The 24960-nt window shown below is 39.2% G+C and overlaps 1 protein-coding gene across 1 annotated transcript in view; it reads right to left on the reverse strand.

The window, feature by feature from the left end:
• Positions 1-20329, reverse strand: part of PDGFC (platelet derived growth factor C) — a 124098-nt gene extending 103769 nt beyond the window's left edge. Inside the window, exon 1 of the mRNA XM_032109821.1 lies at positions 19965-20329. Within this exon, the coding sequence (XP_031965712.1) occupies positions 19965-20082 (118 nt within the window). The 5' untranslated portion in view covers positions 20083-20329. The remainder of the gene's footprint in view (positions 1-19964) is intronic.
• Positions 20330-24960: the final 4631 nt, after the last annotated feature.

A 24960-nucleotide genomic window follows, 5' to 3' on the forward strand; every position in this document is an offset into this window, starting at 1 on the left:
TAGCAATGCACCAAAGCAGCAGCTGAGCTTTCAGCACAGAGTCCCTCTGAAGAGTTTCCTGATCAGGATCAAAGTACTCTCTACTATCTAACGTAAGAGAATCAGCTCCTTTCTAGTAAGTCATGCATGTGATTCGCACCTAAAACATGAATCAGCTCAATGATACTGTATGGCTAACTGAGGAACAAGTTTAATGTGCAATCATAGGAAAGAGAGGTCCATAAGACCTTTGAGAAGTCACCTAGGTCATTCCCCTGCCTTCAGCAGTGACATCATTAACCAACATCAACTACAAAATTGCACAGAAGAGAAAATAACCCGTATCATATAATGATACCAATAACAACCATAAGCAGCCAGAAGCGGGAAAACAGCACAAAAGGTAATTAAACTGATATAAGGAAGCAGGAGAAAAAAAAACTAAAAAAAAAAAGGGAAATAAAAAAATGGTGTCCTGGATATTAGAGTAGTACTTCATAGAAGACATAGTTTAGTCTAACATCAAAAGGCAGCTTTAACTCAGAAATTTGCAGATTAGTTATTTGTAACTCCAGCTAATTGCACATGGCATGCCCTGTGAATCGAAAGATAATTAAACACATTAAGTGACAACAATTGAATTCTAAGAATACACTTGATCCCCTTGAGGCCCAATTTTCTCTGTTTTAATCCCGCTCACTTATTTCCACTTAAGTAATAGCTTTGCTTGCCCCTGGCTGAGCAAAGTTCAGGATTACACCACTAATTAACTAGTGGCACTGGGATTTCTAGGCCTACACAAAGCAGTGAAGACTTAAGTTGAGAAAGTGCCCTAGAAACTCTACTATGCCACTGATTTTTACTTCTTTGGAACACGAATTACTTTCTTGGTTCATCTGTGGTAGGGTTACATATTTTCAAAGATTACATAGCACCAGTTAATGCAAGAACATGACCTTGGAGAGAAAGCTCCCCATATTATGAAAGCATCTGCAAGGTAATCTTAGTTGTCTGATTTCCTACTTGTATGGACTGATTAAGAGAACTTAAACACATCCCCCTTGCAAAGTTTTAAGCCAAATCCTTTATGGATGTCTCCATTGACTGCAAATTTAGACCTCTATGAACTTAGCTGTACCAATTCTGCCTTTGCAGAACGATATGACTAAAGGCAGCCTAAGAGAAAGGGAACTGGCTATTACATGCAATTCATCTTTTCTGAGTAGAAAAAAACCAAGCTTCCCAAAGACTTCATCTTGATTTGAAACTGAGTATTTAAAACACCTAAAAGCACTATAATTGAAAACATATTCTTATCACACATGACACATACTGTTATTACAACATTCAGCTAGTTGTCATTTTATTTTGACCTAATTGAACAGTCCTGAAATCAAAAAACACTTCTATGGCAACTCTCACTGCACAAAGATGAATGTGGTACAACGTATCTATGGGAAACTAAGTGGAAATTTTGAAACCTATCTCTTTTAGTATTCAACAAGTGATTCTTTTTCCTGTAGGCATTCTTCTTTTCCAGAAAGTATTAAAGGATTTTTATCTGATTGGTCTGAAGACAGCAAGTAACCACGTTTAAGAAAAGCTATTTAAAACTTTTTAGTATAAAAGCTAGAACAGAGTACTGTGTCCATTATGGCATAACAACAAAAAACAGTTTCAATAGGTAAAAAAACTACAGCTCTTGTAGCATATTTCAAGTGTTTCCAACTGTCCAGCTTCTATTTGCAGTTTCCAAAACAGTTGATAGAAAATTAAATCCCACCTGCACGTTTTGTACTGCACATTACAACTTCCCTAAACACTTCACCATTTCACATAAAAGAAAGAACATATTTATTATGCTTTCTGCAGCTAAATTGCTACGCAAGTAAATGATTTTATTTGTGCCTTCTCGAGACAATGACACTTTCTGACAGTGACATTTAAGTGTTCTGTATTCATCTTACAGGGCTGGAGGTCACTCAAACTGAATCAAAATTTCTTTGATAGGTGAAATAGGCCTGCAAGAAACCACTGTTTCTGAAATATTTCCATTTCATCTAGGTGAATTTTTGTTGGTTTGTGAGGTTTTTTTCTAAGAATCTCTTTGCTAGATACTATTGATTCATTATGATCAACTGACACTGAGAACCCAGAAAGTATTTTAGATATTTTAAAAAGACATTATCAACTGAATCTCTTGATAAATAGACATTTGAAAAGAAGACACACAGTCATGAGAGCTTGATCTTAGTGCTATTTTTATAAGTAAACCTGAATGACGCAACTTAGGTTAGCAAAAACCATCAACTTCAAAACCTATTTGTTTATCTTAAAGTATTTTACTACTGGAAAAAGAAAAAATTACTTTTTTGCCTTTAATCCCCCAAACTTCTTTATTTAAACTGAAGTTTACAAAGTGTTAGCTGTAAGTTTCTGAACTGCATACTTGGAAATGTGTAGTTCTCTGGGCAGCTCACAGACAGAGGGAAACACCCCTTCCTGACCATAAAAGGTCCGAGTGCATGTTCTCAAGCGGAAAATGTGTGGGATCTTATTTACAAACGTATAAATACATGCCATTCCTTTGCGCTCACAGGCACAGTTGAAAGCCAGCCAGAAAAGGAAGTACTAGCAACTCCATCTGAGACTTCTATTACATTTCATCTGGCATGGTACCACTTCAGCCTCGATTTTCATAAATGTCTAATTACTGCAGTGAATAAGGCCAGACAATATTACCCAAATACGAATCGCATTTTTCAGTTTGTGCACCAAACATCCATTTCTCTTCATTCCTCCCCCAATACCTTTACAGCCTCCTAAGGCAGAGACAGGAGACCTGAGGAAAAGGCTCAGGAGATCGGTACTGGATGCAGCAGCAACCAAGAAATGAGTATCACAGCACGCAGCTTTTCCCTTGGAAAGGGTTTCCAGCAGACAAGAGCCACTGGTGAGCAGCGTGGCACTGGCACTGTCCTCAGGGACACCAGTCCCTGCTCTTAGCACTGCCCACAGAGAACCAGGCTTGGCTCACTACAGCCTCGACTTAACAGGGTCATCCAAATTCCAGCAGAGCATACATTAGGCTGTTCATGATTGCAGAATTCATTCATTCTCCCAAAATCCATTAGTCTTGAGATCACAGCATTATACTTAACCTTATCTCTTTCTTTTGGCCTCATTACCATTTGATGATATTCAAAATTTACGTATTATTCCATATCTTTAATTACACCTTGCCTTGCCTCCCTTTAATAAAATTGTTTCATCTCAAATACAAAGCACTTCTTTTTGAGTACAATCAACAATATTCTTTCTTGAATTCTCCTCAGCCTAATATTAATTATATAAACTACCTACCACTAAGTTTTACTTCTTTAAAAATGTCCATATTTACAAGGTAAATTGATAATTCTTAACTAATTTTTTTCTTGGTAAACAGGAGCCATGTCTGACTGAGCTTTGAAATTTTTCTGCCCATAATTCTGTTCCATTTCCCCTCTCTTTCTCAAAGATTTTAGTTCTGTTTTCAAGCCCTAGTTCCTACATTTTCCCCAAGTTAAAAATGAAATTTAACAAATAGACATTCAGTCACATATTCCATGTAAATATCTCAAAAAATACTGAAACAGATCCAAAGTTGTGTAAAGCTGGGCAACAGAACAACTACATTCTTAGAGATGCAAATGGTAGATAAGAACCTCAAAGTAGTTAATAAAAGGTTGCTCTAATTGCAGGCATTATTGTAAAACAAGCAAATTAAGTGTTTAGAAAGGAATTTATGGGGACCAAAAGCAATTCTGCAATTTGAATTTGGTCAAAACAGTGTTATCCTGCAGCAAGTGATAGGTGATCTCAGTCACCATCTCAACCCTCCAGCATGGATGGGGGGAGAGAGAGGCAAAAATATAACAAAACAAGGAACAAAAGCCCTCACAATTACAGAAGAGCCTTCATGCCCCCTCCAGTGCCAATACAGATGGAAGGTGAACACACTGTCTTCAAACCCTCTTTATCTAACACTCTGTATTTCTTTGAAAGCCTACTCAAGTAGTAGCCAAACCTAATTTCAACTAAGATACAAGAACAGAACCTCAACCTTGTGTTTTCAACTGCTCATGCTTTATTACTACCTGAATGATGGCATGATACCAAGAAATATAACTGAAGTGTTACACAGAGACTGTCATTAAATGAAGTCCCTGGCAATATTTTTGCATCAAGGCAGTAATAAAAAGGTCTTCATGATCCTGGAACATTTCTGCAGGTGCTTCAAGAAAGTTGTTGACACTACCTAAAGCCTAATATACAGCTACAGCTTGAAAAGTGTATACCTAAATTACATATAAATACAATTGTTGGAGGTGGCATCTTCATCGTTAGATAACCCTCTGCAGATAGATCAAGATGGTAAAATTTTAAAGCACATTATGAGAAAGCTATGAAAAGAAAACAGAATTATACCTAACCTCAGAAATTAACAACACAGAATTTTTTATTTCACCTTAAAAAAGACAAGTAGCTATCTGAAGCTATTTATAGAATTATTTTCTGGACATAGTCTCCTTGAATGCAATTGAACTTATTTGAACTAGTATTTGTAAACAGAGGTTTGAATAAGTAGGGAAATATTGTACCTAAAACCAATGTACCAGATACTCTATTTATAAAGGAATAAAATTCAGAAATGCTGAATTACATACAGAAGGCTTCAGTTCTGGAGCAGAAGGAAATTCCAGAGCAAGAAGAATTTTAAGGACAAGGGTACCCACCTTAAAAATAAAACACAAACGTAATTGTCAGAGAATGAAAGTTGTTTCTTTGAATTACATCTTGTTTTCTTACAAGCATTCTTAAAATCTGCATAATATTACTACTTTTGCCTTGCTACTGTCATTATTTTTTAAACACAGAATTTATGGAACTGCAAAAGACAGCATCTCTTTGCTGCTGGAGGGAAAGCATTTATTCACATTACCTGGCTAAAAACCATCAATATTTTTCATGGAAAAGAGCTAGAGAAAAATTATTTACCAGATATGGCATTTGATTGTATGCCCTTTTTTTAAACCATCTTTCTTTTGGTGCTTCTCTACCAAAGGTAGCAGTAGCAAACACCTTGGTCCTTTGAGCAAATAATCCCATTGTGTTTATGGGGTGTTCTTTGTTATCAAGTCATCTTGAACAGAAGGACTGATTTTTGTTTCATTCAGTCTTCAGGAACTGCAGCCCAGACAAGTCCAGTAGGATGCAAGATCTTTCCCTCCAGCCCTTCTCTAACTGTGACAGAAAGCAGATGCAAGCTGAGCGCTCAAAGCCTAATGCTGACCATTATAAGTGTTATTTCTGCAAAAGGTGATTCCAAGGCTCCAGGGCTGTTCACGGGCAAAGAAATTACCAAAGCTCCTCTTTGTCCTGCATTCCCCATCCATATATAAATACACATCTAACCATTTCTGATCAAAATCTTTCTGGCAGGTGCAAGCTGTTGACTTTTCAAATCAAAAAGCAACCCTTTAACCACTGTCTGGATCATACACTTTTTCCTTAGGGCTCAGCTTATTTTTAAAAAAATTCCAAAATGCACACATACATACACCAAAAAAAAAAAAATCAGGAAGATGGGAAGCTTTGAATGTAATTTTATTTCTTCTCAGAAACATTTCAGGCATTATGAAATCATTCTTTGGAAAAGTGCCAGGAATAACAAAACAAAACAACCAAGAAAACAAAACAAATAATAAAAACAAAACAAAACAAAATAAAAATAAGGAAAAAAAATTAAAACTAGTTGCACTGAATCTATCTTGGCACCAAGGTGCCACTGAGCAGTTTGTTACATTCTCTCTTCTGGCTTTAAGGATCAAGCTCCTAGTGGCAGCATAAGCATGTGCCAGAAAAGTAAGTATATGGATAATTTTCAGAGAGACATATGATTTTCCAATTGTCATTAGGTTTCATTTTTTAAATGCTTAGGTCTTGATTTTTAGAAGTATTATAGTTTCCTCTTGTTTAAAGTAATGACAATTATTGGTACAAAGCTGTCCCTTAAAGCCACACTTACTGATCACATGAAAGAGAAGCAGTTTGAAAGGGCATGTCTGATATTTTAATTTTGGAGCACCAGAAAAAAACAAAAGAGATTGCTTATGTTACAAATCCAATATTGATAAAAAGCCTAAGTATCAGCTATTTTATCTGTACTTCATCAGACATATAAATGCTTGCATGACACTGAAGAATGTTTTAGCATGAAAAAACTGTAACAGCTGAAAGAATGTTTCTCTCTTCATTCCCTGGAGATGAACTCTGATTACCATGAAGTGAGAGAGAAAATGGCACAGTATTCATGTTATTCTCTGAAAAAGTAAACTTCTACTCACTTTGATCATTACAAGCTAATAACATAAATACAAAGCCAATGACTTACCAATACTGCCTTGTTACAAGCAAGCCTCAGGACACAGTGAATGAAGCATTAGAACCTTGCCTACCAGAAGTTTATCTGAAGAAAGATCCACCTGTTCAAACCACCAACACCACCATACACACCCTATGTTTTGAGGAACAGTGCTTCAAAAAGAGATGTCAGTAATGCTGAGGACTGAGAATAAACCAAGCCAGTGTTTATGGACTGATCACTGTCTTTGCTGTTTACAGCTTCATGTCCTGTTACAGTGAAAAATCTTCCAAACTCCCCTTTTAAATACCTTTACATGGTGGAAAAATTAGGTGATATCAGTCTAGCAGTATAAAATAAGCTCCTCATGTACAACAGGATGAAAAAAATAATTAATCCCATTTGGTAATCATCAAAGAAGAGCTCCTGTGCTGGAGCCCTTTTGCTCATTCTTCTACTACAGAAATAAAAAAAGATACAGAGAAAAACAGTTTCTATGCAGTGTTGTCCCAGCATCTTGTTTTTTTCTGTTGTTGGCTTTCAACACAGACTTCTTTGACACGTCTGTCTTTACCTCTCAACATTTACCACTTCCTTATGCTTTAATGCATTCAACGTTGTTCAAATGAACTGCAAAAAAGAGCATTTCTCCCTTCCCATAAAGGCAGAAGCATGGGAGGGTTTGTTACAGTTTTTATCAAATTTTTATCAAGAACAGATTTTCATATCTGTCCATCAGTATTTTACTGTAAATGGGGTAGAAATCCTGTTGTTCAGCATACAGCTTGGATTCTCTAGCTTGGTGAGTATAAGAGAGCTATAAAAGAAAATAAAACTCAAAATATGAAAGCATGATTAGCTTTTATCTTTCAAGTACTATTTTACATAAATAAACTTTATTACACTTTAACCACTATTAGCTGGGTTTTTTTCAGATAACAAGTAATTCAGATTCAGTAAATGTTTTTTATAGCTAGACAGGCACAGCCGCAGCCGCCACAGCAAGCATGAACACAACTGCAGAACTTTATTTCACATTTAATGGACATAACCAAAAATCTGAAAAAAGTCATCAAGATGCTTCCCTTTTCCAGGCTTTGAATTAATGACAAGGTCTTGATCTTGTAAATGAGCATCACGTAATTTTTTTCATTCTGACTAGATCAAATCACTTCCCAACTTCAATGGAATTCCTCAAACAAGATCAAGCCTATTTGTGTATCTTAGGGAACAACTCCGCAATATATCTTTGCATCTTTTACATCTATCCAATCCAAAGTACTGTCAGGAGGGAAGTTCAGGGATTAGAGCTAGTCAGCTAGTAACACACTATTTATAAAAGAAGTATACATACTTAGCACACATAACAAATTGCTAGTAGACATAATAGCATGTGTTATAGTGATTCACAAGTTTAGAACTGCTTCTATGTTAAGGATTTGACTAAAGCAGGGACAGAAGCTAACTAAATGCACACCGTTATCAAAAATATTATATTACAAGGTATCTTTCAGAGTAGACTTTGAGCTTCAAACTAATGAATATTCTTCAAAACAAAGGAAGAATGTAACTGAAAAAACCAGCTACCTCTGAACATAATTATGTTTTAGTTGACTCTGAAGTCTTAAGTCAGCCAAGGGAATGCGGTAGAAGTAACAATAAAAAATTATTTTAATAAATTAGTTATTGACAACGAAGTGCTCATTCACTTAAAAAAAATTACGAGAAAAAGTTTTTTAAAAAGAAAAAAAAGAAAATTAAAAAAGCCAAACAAGAAAACTCCCACATATTCCAGAGCTGGTTTTTGAGATCCTGAAGTAATGCTGGGATATCAGGACTCGGAAACCAACAGCTCCTATATTCTGTATTCAGTAGCAACATCTGGGTACACATGCAAATTCCAAAACCAGATGGTGTGAGCCCTCTGCAGCCACACAGATGAGATATTATCCCTCTGTGGAGCACATAGCTCAATGTGCAGCTTGGATGTGGCTGATGATACACATGTTCAACAGCCACTATTGCCTGGAATTAAATGATTTCAAGAACAGTTGACATGTAGAAGAGCAGGGAAGACTCCATTGTTCCCAAAATCAAGAAAATGAAGATAAAATGTAAATATTGTCACGTTATCTAGCATTAGTTGATCTCCACGTAGACATAAAAAACTACTATTTAGACTCTACACATTTTATTGAATGTTTTAGGACCTGTTTAATACATTGATAACCCACTTTGAATTCAGTCAAAATAGTTTTAGCTCCAGTATTCACCACTGCTTGCCCAAGCCAACTTAAAACAAGAGATTCTCATTTTCTGAAAAACTACAGAAAACACATTCTCATCTGAAATGCAAATACTGAATGTAAAGTTACCGAGCACTTCCTAAAACTGAAAAAATCTGAACGGGTCAATCTAGCCCAAGAAACCTCAAGAAACAGAAAGAGAACAAACACACGTTAAGCATCCACATACATAAAAATGTCAGAACAAACCACACACAAGTGCACAGAACTATACATTTGAATAATTAACAACCATCTACAGAGCAACTGCTCAGCTGGGCTATTAAAACTGTCTGTAAGAAAACTAAGCCTCCCTTCTACAGTGAAATATTTTAAACTGTTTCAGATTAATCAGAACCCTTAACAAGATGTGGGGTTTTTTCCGTAATGAGCAAGAGAAATCAGCTTCATGCAATGGCATTGATCCAACCTGGAAACAGTATTTTTAATAACACATAGAACCCCAAACTTAAAGAGAAGCTAAAATCCCATAAAACCAATGGTCAGTGTTAAATATACCACCAGCACATCATCGTTTCTTTCCTCAATGTGAGAGACTAACTGGGTCCAAATTTTGGTAATGTAACTATGTTAAATGCAATAAGAATTTGGAAACATTTCACTGCTACTTCATTGGATATTACCACTACACAGTACCTCCACATGCATCTTGACAAATGAGGACAATCAGAGTTTTGTAAGATTCTTGCTGATAAGGCAAGCACCTGCTTTAGAAACATGTTTACCTTTCTACTTGACAACTATACAAAACCATCTTTTTCCCCACAAGCAATATGATAATTTTGCAAATCAGGTAGGTATTTAAGTAACAGAGCTCTCTTTACTGGAATACTCTGCTGAGGTGTGGCATTTCTGAGGTGTTAGCTAAGATCAAAGACAACCTCAATGGTCTCTCTTCAGATGAAAATTATTGAACTCAAAATCTATGCCAGTCCTGTTTGGACTCAGCCTAGGACACCCACTTCCCTACACACATACTAGTTCTTGCAGGTACTCAGAACATGTATAAAATAAAGATTCCCAATGAAGAAAACAGAAAAATGGCTGTTCTCAGCATCTTATGCCAATGTTCTTTATAAAGGATCTTAGGCAGATAGGTAAGGATTGTTGAAAGACTCAACTGTCCCAAATTCAATCTCCATTTCAAAAGGAATAGCTACAAGGCTGCACTAGCACTACAGGCAAGTACTTTGTGACTCTTAGAACAGCAAGTACTGTGAGAAATACAGTGAGTGCTTAGCAGAAATTTTTAGAGTATTTAAAGTTTCAGACTCTAGTCTGCCTATAAATATGCAGTGCACCTTGGGCCTGGGATTTTTGAATGACACAAAGAAAAGAAAGCAAGGCCAGCAAGAATCTCTAGCCATATTTTGAAACAATAGGCAAGGTCATATACAATAGTTTCATCTCCTTTTATAGAGATAATGTTTGTTTTGGAGCCATTACTTGTTAGCTCTCAATTAAGAAGTTTTACCTCCCTTTCAGATCCCCTGTAGTTTCACGAGCAACAGAAATGTTGGTAGGTATGAACCTCCCTGTGTAACAGCAGACCAACTAAGTAGTAAGACACAGAAGCCTTGAAATACTAAGATAGACCACTTCCCCAAAATTTATTTTTGAAACACAAATTGCAAATAATATACAGATAAACCTTTTACACTTGTGTCTGATGCAACATTCATTTGAAACCCTTTCTGAAGGGCTTTTTGAAACGCTGTGTAACACATACACTTCCCAGGTAACAGCTATTAGTTTCACAGACATTATCAAGCATCTAAGATACATCAACAGTTCATTTATTAGCATTTATTAGCATACAAATAGAGAGCTTCACCCATGTATAGTTCATTATAACTAACTCCGAACTTGTGCTTAGTGAAGTTATTTTCGTTCTGAAAGGACCTTCACGCAGATTTTAGTGCATGAAGAGTTATGAAAGGTAGCTGAAGTTGCTTTGGTAGTAACAGAGCAACCACATCTCATGAGAAGGGGAGCATCCTGTCGTAGCTAACTCCAATGTCCCTCCCCCAGACATGGGAAATTGTCCATGCTTAAGGTTACATTTACATCAAAGCAAGTAAATGACCCACAGAATGCATCTTAACATGCAGAAGTCTTAGTTATCATATTTTTCATTCCACTTTCGCTCCTCTCCGACAAGTGATGGAAGTGAGTCAGGAGGGCCTTGTGAGTTGATTCACCACAGATATAATGTTCAGTGCTTCAATGAGATGTGACACAAGTTTCTGTGACTAGCACAGCTTAGCTTGGATCACAGTCGCTGCTGTTCTGTGCAAACCTATTTATGCTAACAGAGCAGAGAGCCAAAACGGTTGCTTTGTAATTAGTTCAGGCATGTTTGAATCCAGAAGGGAAACTCTTTTAGTTGATTTTCCCTGGGAATACTACAAAGTTCCACTACGGCTTCACAGTGTAACCATGCAGATCAAGAAAGGCCCCTCATTCACCTAGAAAAATAACATTTCATAGTACTGAATTGTTCTCCTGCATCTTGGCTTTACTCTGAACGCACTAAAATGTTTGAAAACAGTTTTTCTGAAAATTTGTCATCTGTAATGTCAAAGGCATTCCTGGCAGAGAAAGAAAATCCTGTTGAGGGCAAAATTCAGTCAAGATGACTGTAAAAACCTAATCCACACCTTTGAATTTGGACTGAATATCCATCACTTAAACATCTTGTAAATGACCCAATTTGTTTACATGGCCCTGTAGCTTTTTATGACTTTTCCATAAAGAAGTTATTACATCCATTCCTTTTATTTTGTTTTAGAGCATTTGAATGAGCCCCAGAACCACAAGCAAGTGAAACAGATTCTCTGCAGATGGAAGTGGCCTCATATAACTCCCCACTACCGGTGAACTAGTCAGAACAACATTTTCAGTTTGGATATGCCATACCTTCACACACAGCAAAAGAATTTCCTGTGCCATATGTCTTTTTTAATGTTTAACTATTGCATAAAATGAGTGCTGGTTTCCTGTCAATCCAAGGAGGAACATGGAGCCCCTAGGACTAATGCCTCAGATTGTTTGGAACAGGGGTGAACGCAGTTGGATGGTTACACAGAGAAGTACACTGGGGGAGAAAAAGTAATAAAATAGAAAATAATAATAACCAAACTTAGATATTCTAACTGCTATCATACAATAGCTCATCCAATTAAGCTCCCTAGATAATAGTTTAGTAAAAGACTGGACAACTGAGTTTTGTGGAAAAGGCTATAACTAAAGATAATTGAAATAAATGATATTATGCATTAGTTCAGAAATAAGCACCTCTTCCAGCTAAGTCACTTTCCCACTTCATGTGCTTTTAAACAAATAATGCTGAAAAAAGAGGCATAGAGAAATCAGGAGCTATGGATTGACAGGGAAGATGTGCTAAGAGCATTTCCAAAACCATTTTTTCCCATGTAAACTACTCTTCAAACATGATACTCCCTGGTATTTTACACACCAGCTTCTTGTTCACAGAAAGTTACCACTTTGCTGATATGTGCCAAACTGAATAATGGTTTAAAGATGTGGAATATTGAAACTACAAAAAGGGCACCACTCCTTTACCTTTTACTGCCTGAACCTAGTTTGAAGCCCATTTATTTGATTACAGAACCAATTCCTTAATTGACTGCAGCATCTAACCCCCTGCTCCCCACCTTCTTACATGATTTATTGCCAATTCATAATAAGAATACTACAGCAGCAGCAATGCAAAAAGGAATTAAATGTACAGAAAACACAAGCAGCATTGTTTCGTTTTCCCAAGACATTCTTTGCTTTTTCTGAGACAGACAGACTTAAGATTTCAAGAAAAGCCACCCAAAGGCAATAAGGAAGTTTAAATCTAGCACTCAAAATCATCGCTGGCTATGCCAGACATTTGCTGAAAGCTAGCAAAACCTTCCCTCTTTTCCTTTAGCAGAACTGTAGTATCATAGGGAACATAATACGATAGGTACCCAACCAACAGCACTGTTCACCTAGAAAACCAAGCACCAAAAAATTAAGACCAAAGATTTTTAATTCCAGCCACAATACTGGGAAGGTGCGTGACCAAAGGAAAGCCTGGGCCTCTCTGCCTTTACCAAGCTTTATTCAGGATGAGTGGTACCCTCCACTTCACATGGAGAAATCAGTGCAACAGTGATCAAACTGAGCCATGCCTGTATGCTGTTTTAATGCAGTTAATAACTAGTTTTAACTAGTTCAAGGAGAGATTCCAGTGTTTTGGGCTTTCAGGGAATGTAGGAACAGAGGCGATCTTCAGCCTAGAAGAATCTCCTTAAAACATCCATGTTTATAATGATACCTTGAATGAATTTACCATAAAATGGCAAGATAAATGAGTAATTTATGAGGATTAATTCACTAAAAGGCACATTGCTACAGACAAAAAAGGTGTTATTGATTGCAACTTGCAACTCTCATTCTCAGTAGTATAAAAGGATGCCACTTCATGGGAAATAACATTTGAATATTTTCTTATTTCATTTCTCCTTCTGCCTGGATTGGATTGCACTGCAGGGAGGTTAATTTGTCTCCTCTTTCCCCAGCTCCAAACACCTGCATATGAAAATAGCACATGAATGAGAATAGCCACACAGTGAAATAATAATCCAGTGGCTCAAAAAGACTTAGCTGAACAGCTGAGGAGTTCTTTTAACTTCAGCTGCAGCCAGCTCACATGGGGGTCTAGTCAGCAAAGGTGAAAGCACATTGCCAATGGCTTGGGGGTGGCACACACTCACAGGACTTGTGAGTTCCACAGTGGCAAGAAGCCAAGCAGCCTCCAAACCCAGGGCAAGCACAAGGTCATGCCTACACAAGGTGAACGCCAAAATCCAAAACCCAAAAGCCAGGGCACGTTCAACAAAGATGGAATAGTTGGAATAGAACTAATTAAGCTCAGAAAAAAGACAGCCCTTGCAAAGCCTAATGCAGAAGGCCTGGAGGAGATCAAGGAATTAGCTGGGCTTTCTCCTTTTGTTTACCCTATTTTTTTAATAGTTCTTATACTCTCTGTAAGACTTTCTCCCAGAGCATCCAGAGTCCTGCCTTTTGTCACCCAGCTGACCAACCAACTGCTGTGGAAACTGATTAAGTTATGAAAAATCTATACAGTTATTGTACACATGCTTTGTAAAGATGAAGTACCTTCACACATAAAACTGCTTAGTATGCTGTAGGATCATGAAATTAAACACAAATAGCCCAATGTAACACTGGAGATATGTTTAAAAAAATTTCAGGAGAATGATGTCAAGAAGAGGTGATCAGAAGACAGATGAACCTCAAGGCTAGGATGTCTATGGATGGAGCCAGGAACAAATTTTCCAGGCATTGCCACCTTAAAATAACATCCTATCATCTAAGAAAGCCTCTTCAAAGCACCAATTTATATTTCAGCTTCACAAGAACACATTACGAATTTTCACTTACATACTTGAATAAAACACTTCACATTCAAACACAACCTGAAAAAGTTCTGCCCAAAAGGGAATGGCAGGGCTGAGTAAGTTTTAACATGCAACTAATTTATCAGAAACTCTGAAACAACAAAGTATTCATGGAGACACTAAAGTGCTACTAAAATAACTATGTTTCTATGTTAGCTCTATCCACTTTATGTTCTGTAACTTTTTGTAAGTCCCACTGGTTTCTGCTGAAAGGCTGCAACTGTATAGGCCAATTCTTAAGATGCTTACACACCAAGAAGTGTATTTCCCATGGCATGCACTTTGTGACTAAAAAGCAGAGGCATGGCTCTCTGGTAAAGCCAAGAGCTATCTATAAAGCAATTGAAGAGGCTCATTTCCCGATAAGGGAAGTGGGCTTGCTCAGCACATCCTCTTTCTAGTAACCAGAAACTGCCAGACACAGCAAAAACCAAAAACAGCAACTACCCAAAAGAGACAAAACCCCCAAAACCACTGTTATAATGCACAACCACTGCTGTAAGATGTAAATCAGTACTTTGCTATTACATGTTGACTATGTAATAATTAAGACTCAAAGGGTCTGGACAAAGTTATAAAATATAAAAGACATTATGTTTATGTGAAGATAAAGTTCAACATAAGCTCTTTGGTAATATCACTGTCCCTGTCTCAAGGTATGCCTCATGTTTCTTCTCCATTATAAAACTATGACTGACAGACAAACTAAAACCCCCCAAACAACATGACAAAGCTTTGAAGTCCAATCTGCAAACCTAATAACTAGTTAATGCAAAAATAAGATTTTACACTAAATTCCAGTCACAATTCCATTTTACACTAAATTCCTTCCAACCCTAAAATATACATGGGGAGGTTGGAATGACTACATATTTGGGACAAGGAGTAAATGCTCTGTGCTTTTAAAACCCTTACTTTTACCTAACAGAAGAAACTGAGAGGAGCAACAGGACTAAGGGAAAGTCCCAAGCAGCACTCTGCTGAATGGCAAACAATATGGCAGAAGTCAACTACAAACACAAAACCCCCCAGTTTTAAAAACTTTCTTCCCCTCCAATTTATTGTAGTGTTGAACAGCTTCTCTAATTTGCCACAATCTTTTGCTTAAAGTCAAAAGAGGATGTGCTGTAATTCATTATTTTCCAGGAAAACAGCTTTAGAACATTTCAAAACAAGACTTGGACTAAGCAGAAATAGATTTAACTCGAGAAAAATTGCACCACTATCAAGTTTCCCTTTAGATGACACATGCTTATCTATTATACTTCCTTATCTTCTCAAAAGTAAGAATTGCTGCTACCCAGCAGTAGACAATAGGCTGTGCTGGCTCTCTTCAATTCAACACGAGCCAGTGGAAGTGGCATCAAACCACAATAATGTTCAGTTATAAGAGGTAATTTTGCAGTCAAATGACTGCCTTCAAGCAAAAGCAGTGAAATTCCCATCCGTAAGGATTCAATGTGCTGCATCACTTGGACATCCATGCTTTTTTCTGATGTTCAGCCCAAGTTAAAGGAACTTAACCAGAAACTCTTTGCTGCTATGCTGTCCCCCTCCCTGAATAAGCTGTGAGCCCTCTTTGGAGATACACAAATCAGGGAATCCTCTATGTGGTTTACAGTAAGTGTGGCAGGCCACACACATGTTGAGGTGATGAGAGAATCTTCGTCTGGCATTTCAGCTACTCACTCAGTTCCAGCTGCATCGACCAACTTTCCCAAGGATGGTCTGAAACAGGCAAGTTTCGAACTCTGTCTCAAGGGCACAATTTTGGGTTTGGGTTTTTTGAGCTCCATAAATCTTGCCCATTTCAGAAGATTTAAGAAATAGATATGAAGTGTTCAGTTAGTGAAACTTATTTTTAGGGGTTTCCATTCATGCTGAGGAAGAAAAAAAACCGACTTAATTCCTTTTGACATCCTTGAAAAGACAGATCATGACTGACACATTACCTGTGCTGCAGAATTGACAGAAATCAAGTCAGTGCTTCAGTTTTCTAAGTTTTACTCTACTTACTGCAGTTCATTCATATTTGAAACTGACCGCAGGAAAATCAGTCTTTCCAGTTGATCCTGGTGAGTTTCTAACAGACCTCAGGTTCTCAGCCTTCTGAAGTCATTCAGTCCTACACTTGAAATGTACAGGCCACCTAAGCTGTACACATCATTGCTTATGGCACCCAGTAGTAGTTTTCACATTATGTTCTACAGAGACACTCATATTTCTCATAGAAAACGTAACAGCTGATAGCTTAGCAAAATTACTTTAAACATTTATTCCATCTTGTTTTAATGAAGCCAAGAAAACAGATCTTAAATTCTCCTGCCATCTCATGTAATCAAATCCAGATTGATCTAACAACATCACATAAGCAGGTGCACTCGAGACTACCAGAATGCAGTCACTAGAATTAAGTTATTCACAGTACTCAACCTCCCAATAGCTCCCTCAGACATTTCTGAAGCTACTGAAGCTACAGAAGCAGCATGAAGATACTATGTCAAAAACAGCAGTGAAAAGTAGATAGAATTGAAGCAAGAACTGTAACAGAAAGAAGAAAAAAGTAAACCATCCAATTAATCAAATTCAATATATAAGAGATTCAGTTTTCTGATTTAAAAGAAACTGAGGATTCAATTTTTCTTGACTCTTTGCTTCAATATGGAAAAATGGTAATAAATACATCAAAGAGCCATAAGAGAAATGATAAAGCCACCTAAGTGTGAAAAACCCTTCAAAGCATAATCTGTTTTTCAGCATGACAAAGAATTGTAGAAATGAAATCCATCCAGATAAATGGGAGCCATCACAACATGCACCATTTACCGCTACTTTACATTCCAGAAAACTGTTGCATAAACTTCTTTGATCCTCCAGATGATTATTTACTCAGTGGAATAAAATAAAAACATTAAAGATAAATAGGATTTTTTCACAGAAATCACATAAAACCCCTTACTGTCAAGAAGAATCACAAATAAAACCTGTTCTTAAAGAAAATCTCACTATAACAGAGGGCAGGCAAATAAAAACGTGGAGGTAGTTTTAAGTGGTTTCAAATGGAGCTACATTGGCCCCACAACAACCAACACACTCAATTTCCAGGAGGTACCAGCAAAATACTGTGTTCTAAAATATTTAATTTAAAATTGCGAAAAAACATTTACACTAGGAAATTACCACCTAAAATAATATTCACTATGCAGCAAAAACAAGAGAGCTTCTTATGCCCACAATTAGCGTATAAATTGAGTCAAATTGTAATTTTGAAGTTAATAATGATTTAGTTATTAAATAAGTAAATATCAGTTAATCCTTAAGCACATGCTTACCCTTTGAAACACAAGTAGTCCCACTGAATTAATAACTGGTTACAGGCATCTTCAGCATCACCTTGAAGCAATAGCTTCAGCACCCATGCATGCAGCTGAGTAACACTGTAATCCATTCTACTGCAAAACTTCTTGGCCACTTAGCAGTTTTACAAGTTGAGGACAGAATTTTTATTTGTAGACTGTGTGAGTAAAAAATCTCCCTCTCTCCTGACCAGAGATTATTTGGCATGTGAACAGCAATATCTCATTCTCGTACTCCAGGGAGTTTTAACCTGCCTCTAGCTAAAAGCTATACAATCTTTAGATTGCAGCAGAGTGTAAAAATCACTCTAATTAAATCAAGTAAGAACTGGTTTGACTAGTGTTACTGATCCCCCAAGTAATTAAAATCAGTTAAGAAAAGTTAGAGGTTGGTATTTAGCTATACTTAAATTTGTGCTAATTTTTTTAAGCAAGTTTTGCAACTGAACAACTATAAAGCAAACTTAAAGTAAGCTACAAGAGGAACCTGGATTTTTCTAAGTAAAAACTATTATATAATAGAGTTTCAGGGCACCTTTTTTTTTTTTTTTTTAATAAAAGTTCTCCTGGCTTTGCATTTCTTCTAAGATGTAGTGACTGTATCTTAGGACATGCCAAATTTCATTCCAAATCAGTTGAAGCCTGACCTAAGGCAGCTGCATTTCTGATATATGTGAACAGAATCCAGCTTGTAATGTCACATATACTTACACCTATTTACATCAGTTTTGTTTCTGGGCTGTATGATCTACCTTTTACACTGTTGTGCTCCCGTTGTTGCACCCTGGAGGCCTTTCAGGGCCCAGCTGTGTTATCCTGGAACAAACCTTTTAGAGGAGACTGACAGAATAGCAGGTTTCTTTCCAGTTCTGACAAAGTTAAAGCAAAGCAATGACAATACTCTGTGTGTTGATAAGCTCCATATGTACACCATGCAAATTTAAGAGAAGGCAGCATAACAGCACAAGACATTAGTATATAATTGCCAAGCCCACGCTGTCAAAAACTGGTGCCCTAAAGCCTCCAAACACCAGCTAGGATGGGAAGGGGTAGAAAGTGAGTGATTTCTCACACAGAGCAGATAATTTCCTGTACTGTGCACAAAGTCTGATTGGTTTCCTTTCAGAATACCCCAGTCTCTGAGTCTTTTGATCACTTTCCTCTGGCCCTTCACAGTTGCTCTGATTAGAGATTGATCCCCATGCTGCTCTTTGATCAGCAGCTCTGGCAGTCTGCAGGTGCCATATATCATCACATTAACAGGCCACAGCAGTATTAATCTCCCCCTTTTAAATTTATTAGTGCATTGCATATTCTACCCGTTCATGGAGCACTTGCAGGGGTCTCTGAAACTTTGCTTTCCTTTATAAAATATGTCGTAGAATACTTTTATCTGGGGAGTCCCAAGTTCAAAGTTGAGAGAATTGAATTAGCCTCGAATCTGCGTTTCTGCTTTATTTCATTACAGTTCAGAGAGTTTTGAGAGCTCCCAGCTTGGCCTTTTGTGTTGGTTTGTGCCCAGGGAGAAAGCTTGTTCTAGCTGACATGCTAAGTACTAAATTTTTCAAACACACCCCCGTGCCCCCCTCCGCCCCCCCGCCCCGTACATGAAACACCAGGGTTTCCATGAATGTATGCTAACAGCCTTAATTTTAGATATTCTACAGTAAGTGTGGTTTCATGCAGTATATAACGTTACAGTTTGTAAAGTATTCTTTAAAATGACTTCATAATAGCAGATCAAGAGGAAAGGCGCTTAAAAATCTGAATAATGTAAATCATATGGAGTTCAGAGGCTAAGCAAATTACACACCCCGAAGCTGCCCTTGCTGTATGAAAGGAGTCTTTCTCCAGCTCTGCACAGCCCCAGCCCAGGGGAACTCGCCTTTGAGAGTTTTCTAAACATTTCAGGTACACTTGAAAGTTGAAAGTAATTCTCATTTCCTATGCAGGATTAGCTCGTTTCCAGCCCGTACAAAATACCACTCATTCACGCACAGACACAAAAACCCACCCCCCGAGAGCGAAGTATTTAGGATACAAAGGTGCGCGGGTCGTTGTTGGGTTTGGGTTGTTAGTTTTTTGTAGCGTTTTCTTTTTTTAGCAGGGCGACGGGGTGGAGGGGAAGGGGACACATTTTGCACCTCCAGTACCATAGAAGAGGGAGCCGCCGGGCTCCCCCCGCGGCCGCCGAAGCGCTGCCCTTTTACCCGGAGCCGGCGGGCAGAGCCCCGCTGCCCCCGCGCCCTCCACCCGCGGGGCCGCGCTCCCTCGGCGGCGCGGGGCTGCCCGCGGGCGGGAGGAGAGGAGACGGGAGGAGAGGAGACGGGAGGAGAGGAGACGGGAGGAGAGGAGACGGGAGGAGAGCTCCGCTCCGCGCCGCCTGGGCGCCCGCCCCCGCCCTGCCCCGGGCTGCGCGGCGGCGGGCGCTGCGGCTCCTTACCGTTCTGCTCCTTGGCGCCGGACAAGGCGAACTTGCTGCTGAGATCGGACTCGGCGACGGCGCCCTGCCTCCGGCCGGCCAGGGCAGATGTCAGCAGGAGCAGCCCGAGGAGGAGCATTGGGCCGGCGGGGCGAGGGGCTCCGGCACAGCAGGCACTGGCGGCGCGGCACCGAGGCCCGGGCGTCTCTCAGCAGCGCCCGGCGCGGGCTGCGCCGCTGGGGAGAAGGCAGCACTGAGCCTGCTCTGGCAGCGGAGAATTGCAGGGTAGTTTCCACATAATCCCATCCAAAACTTTTTCCTAGAGCCCTTTTCTGTGTCTCCAGGTTTTGTTTTCCTTTGGCTTTTTTTTTTTTCCCTCGCTCTCTCTCTTAATAAAAAAAAAAAAAAAAAAAAAAGGATCAAAGGAAAATCTGGACCCAGACCAGCTTCCCAAGGACTAAACAATCCGTGGCCGTGGCGGGAGGGGGTCGGCGGAGCCGGGGCTGGTGCGGGGCCGCCGCGGAGGAGCGCGCACCTGTCAGCCGGCAGCAGCGGCGCGGGGGCGGACGGGGGGCGGGCAGCCCGCGCTCGCACACCAGCGCTTTCCTCGCCCGCAACTCGGCGCCCGCGCTGCCAGCCCGGGCCGTGTCTGCCGACTCCCCCCTCCCTCCCACGCCTGCCGTCCCATCCCGGCGAGGGCGGCACCTGGCGCGGCCGTTTACGCCCCGGGAAGTTGTCGGTGGGAAGAAGGAGGCGAGCGGGGCGGCCCCCGCTGCTGCCCCCTCTCTTGCGGCCAAGTGGCGGCGCAACAGGTACTGGGGAGAGAACCGGGGGGTCTCCCCCTAGCCCCGTCTGCTTCTCGGAGGGGGCTCTATCCGCCGTCTCCCTACCCCCAAGGGGGAACCGAGGTCATCGTGGTCCGGAGTCAGTTTGTGTGTTCGGTAATTAGGGCGAGGTGCTGACTTACCAGTATTTATTTACTGGGTTGTTATTATGGTAATTGGGTTTGTGCTTGAAAACTTGATGCTTGGTTAAACGCTTCATCTAAACGATGTCCTTGGAAGTGGAGACTAAAACACTTAGAGGAGGTTTTAAATAGTCTCTTTTTTTTTTCTTTGTTTGTTTGGGTTTGTTTGTTTTGTGTTTTTTGTACTAGAAGTTGTTTTGGTTACCCTGAACTGAGACATCTAACAGTTACATAAGCAGATGGAAACACAGGTTCAACTCTTTGTGACTGTCCCTGGCTTGTTGCAATGCCGTGTGGTACTTGGTGAGGTGGTATCCATCTATAAAGCAGACAGGATCGGGTTCCTTTTTGCTGTTTCACCAGAAAGCAGAACTGAGATTATGTCAAGGAGTATTCCCCTATTAATGCTGATGAGGATTAAGAGGACTGATGATGTTCAGCACCCTTATAGATCTTTGCTAGAGATGGCATTTCTAGTTTGCTAGAGGACTTAACTGTGGCTGTGTGGTGGATCTGGGTAAGAAGACTGAACGCTAACTGGATACTAGGAGGGCAAAAGAAGCAATTAGGACAAATCTTTGTCTTGACTGAGAGGTTTTGGGAGGGTTTCCTAAATTTTTTCCTTCAGCCCTCATAGTTCTTAAGGTGGTTTTGGGGATGGATGGGGGACCTATACGGCCATATATATTTTGGGGGGCCTATATAGCCATGATATGTGCAAGAAACACAAGAGAGAAACTGAGTCTGCATTGCCAGAGTCTTGAGCACACACTACATAAATTTCTTATCCTTTGACCCAGCTCTTTCCATTATATAACTGAGCTGTTTCTTCGCCTCAGCCAAAGTAACCCTTGAGACAGTGATAAACAACCCCTCTGTTCCTAGTAAGTGACATATTTCCAGTAGCAACTGAAAGCTGTCCAGCCAAGTTGGGCTGTCTTCTGAAAAGCAGACTTGGAGCATACCGTAAATAGCAACCCTTCACTTACAGAGCATGAAGACAGAAATGTACTGCACAAAGCAGACTATGTAGTTACTTTTATTATTGTTATCCTTACAATTTTTTTGGCTTCACTGTTGTTATTTTTAAATGGAAATAAAAATAACATGTACAGCGTTCCAGGTCTCCTACCCTGATGATTACAAGCAGTGTTTTTTTAATCAAATAAATGAAGTATTACACTGTAGCTTAACCTTCATTGCCTGAGGATTTAGTGGGATTCTTTGTATTTTGGAATACTGATGGCAAGTTCACTCTGAAAAACATTGGACCTAATGTCTTACACTGTGTACATGAAAAATAAACCATTCATTGAAACATCTAGGCTGCATCAGACCAGGGTTTCATGTGGAGGTGCTGAAGCATGCCCAGAGAAGGGCAAGGGGGCTGGTGAAGGGTCTGGAGCACAAGTCTTATGAGGAGAGGCTGAGAGATCTAGGGTTGTTTAGCTTGGAGAAAAGGAGGCTCGGGGGAGAGACCCTATTGCTCTCTTCAGCTGCCTGAAAGGAGGCTGTAGCAAGGTAGGGGTTGGTCTCTTCTCCCAAGTAACGAGTGACAGAACAAGATGAAACAGCATCAAGTTACGTCAGGGGAGGTTTGGATTGGATGTTAGGGAAAACCTCTTCATAGGAAGGGTTGTGAAGCATTGGAACAAGCTGCCTGAGGAAGCGGTGGTCATGATTCCTGGAGGTATTTAAAAGATATGTAAGTATGTCACGTGAGAACATGGTTTAGTGGTGTACTTGGCAGTGCTGGGTTTGTGGTTGTACTTGGTCATTGTGTTCTTTTCCAACCTAAATGATTAAGATTCTATGGTCCGGGCTCAGACTTTCCAAAGGAAAATGCAAGAACCCACATAGTGGCTGCATATGGAATAACACTGCCTAGGGAGGAAGCTTCCATTCTAAACCTCCTGTAATTAAGGATCAGGGTATAATTTTGATCATTAAGGCTTTGCTTCTTTACAAAAATGCTTTTGCTGCAAATGCCACACAAAATATCATGTGCGGTAATCTCTGTCCTTAAAAATGTCCAATCTCCTCTGAAATTCATGCTAAGCATTTATCACCAGCTATCTATATTTATTTTTAATATTACTGCTCTCCAGTTTCCTCAAGTGTATGTATGTGCTTGGGTTATGAAAATAAATCATTTATATTTGCCTTCTTTACCCTGTCCATCTTCTGTGTTCCAGCCGTATCTCGTCCTTTCCCAGCTAGGCATTTTTACTATGGCTTGCACATAACCACCTCTATACTTCTAAGGCTTCTCCAGTGCCATCTGTTTTTACTGAGTTTTATTTGGGGTGAGACAAACCGAACATGACACTCCATGTGAAGGCCTAATCTAACATTATACAGTGAATGAAGATAGAATGTTTCATTGTATATAGTATCTCTTGTCCATGCCTTTAACTTTTATATGATCTACTCATGTAATAACCCACGGAAGTATTGGCCTTACAAAAGTAAATGGATAGATAATTATGACAAACTAATGTGTATGTAGTTCAGATAATTCCTTCCAGTGCACAGTGCACTGCCTATACTGAATTTCACTGGGGACCACGATGCCAATGCAGCTAAGAGTTCTGGTGACTCAGGGCCCAGTACAAATTTCTCTGGATATCATTCTTTCCTACATATATAATACATATTTTTAACTACATAGAATTTTATGTTCCTAAGTTTTCTCCATTATTAGAATTACACTTCAGTTTTTGTCTTTTTTATCAGTCACCTCACCATAACTCATCTCACAGTTATTTAGTTTACACTCTGTAGTCTTTCAGACTGTTTTTTTCCCAATGGTTTTGTAATGTAGTCTATAAAGTGCATATCAAGTATTTTTCAACTTAAATATTGCAACAGATGTTTCTCTGTAAATTGGGATATTCAAATAGTCTGAGATGCAGACTTTGCTCTGTAGAATAGCCACACTGATTTGACATATTTTCAGATTGTTTTATGACTGTTTTTTATCATCCTCATTTAGAGCTATTTTTGAAGGAGTATTTCTTTTGCTTGAATAAAATTTGAACTATTGGGATTTTCCCACAGGAATTTATTGTACTGAGACACAAGAGAAGGCAACAGAAATTTAGTCTGTTAGGATATCAGAGACTCACTGTGATGCTGTATAGCCTTTGTACTCCTGAACTATAAATATCCTTGAAATGAAAAGGCTTTCTCTGTGATTATTATTAATTGAAAGAGTTACCATTACACATAGATAATGTATATTTACATATATATATGTACCATATACATTCATCACACAATCTTCAAAACCTTCACTTACATCAGCAAATAGAATTCCCCACACCAAAGTCAAAATAATATGGTCACAGAGCCAACAGAGGTGGACAGCAACATGTGCTCCACACCTTGTCCCTTCACCACTTCGCGACAAGAAAGGTTCCCCATTGCTTTTGGAAGTGGGCTGGAACAGGCAAGGTGCATAGATGTTCACAGACTGCCCTTCATGGTTTGAGCTGATGCCAAGAGATATGGATGGATTTCAGGGAGCTCTAAATACCCCAAGCAATATCTGTGAGGAAGTGTACTATTTCCTTTTCCTATATGCTCTTTCAGAAAGACTTTTTTCCCCTCCAAAAGGTTTGCAATGACATAAGCATTTCTCTCCTGAGAAGGAAGAGGGTGAGAATACAGTGTTTGGGGGTAAAATAGCAAAATGCTGAGATATAAACCCGTTTTTTGGCATGATGTACAAACAAAGGAAAATGCTTCTGGAGGCATGTACCTCTGGAAATGCAGTTACTTCTATCAGGTTCCTGTCTCAAAAAGTTACAGCTAGACATTTATGTACCTTTGCAAGACTATGACCCACTGTTCGGAAAAGCAGATTGATTGATTCCCTTTTCTTTCCAAAGCTTTTTTCACTTCTTGATAAGAATAGGGGGAAAAAAGGAATTAATACATATGTACTTTTATATTCCCATATATTCCAAATGTACCTGTATAATCCTTTTACGAGGCTACTAAAGGCAAAACAGTATTTTGCAAAAGTTAGAATATAATTTAGAACTA

This window comes from Corvus moneduloides, chromosome 5, assembly GCF_009650955.1.
Source record: "Corvus moneduloides isolate bCorMon1 chromosome 5, bCorMon1.pri, whole genome shotgun sequence".
Taxonomy (NCBI): domain Eukaryota; kingdom Metazoa; phylum Chordata; class Aves; order Passeriformes; family Corvidae; genus Corvus; species Corvus moneduloides.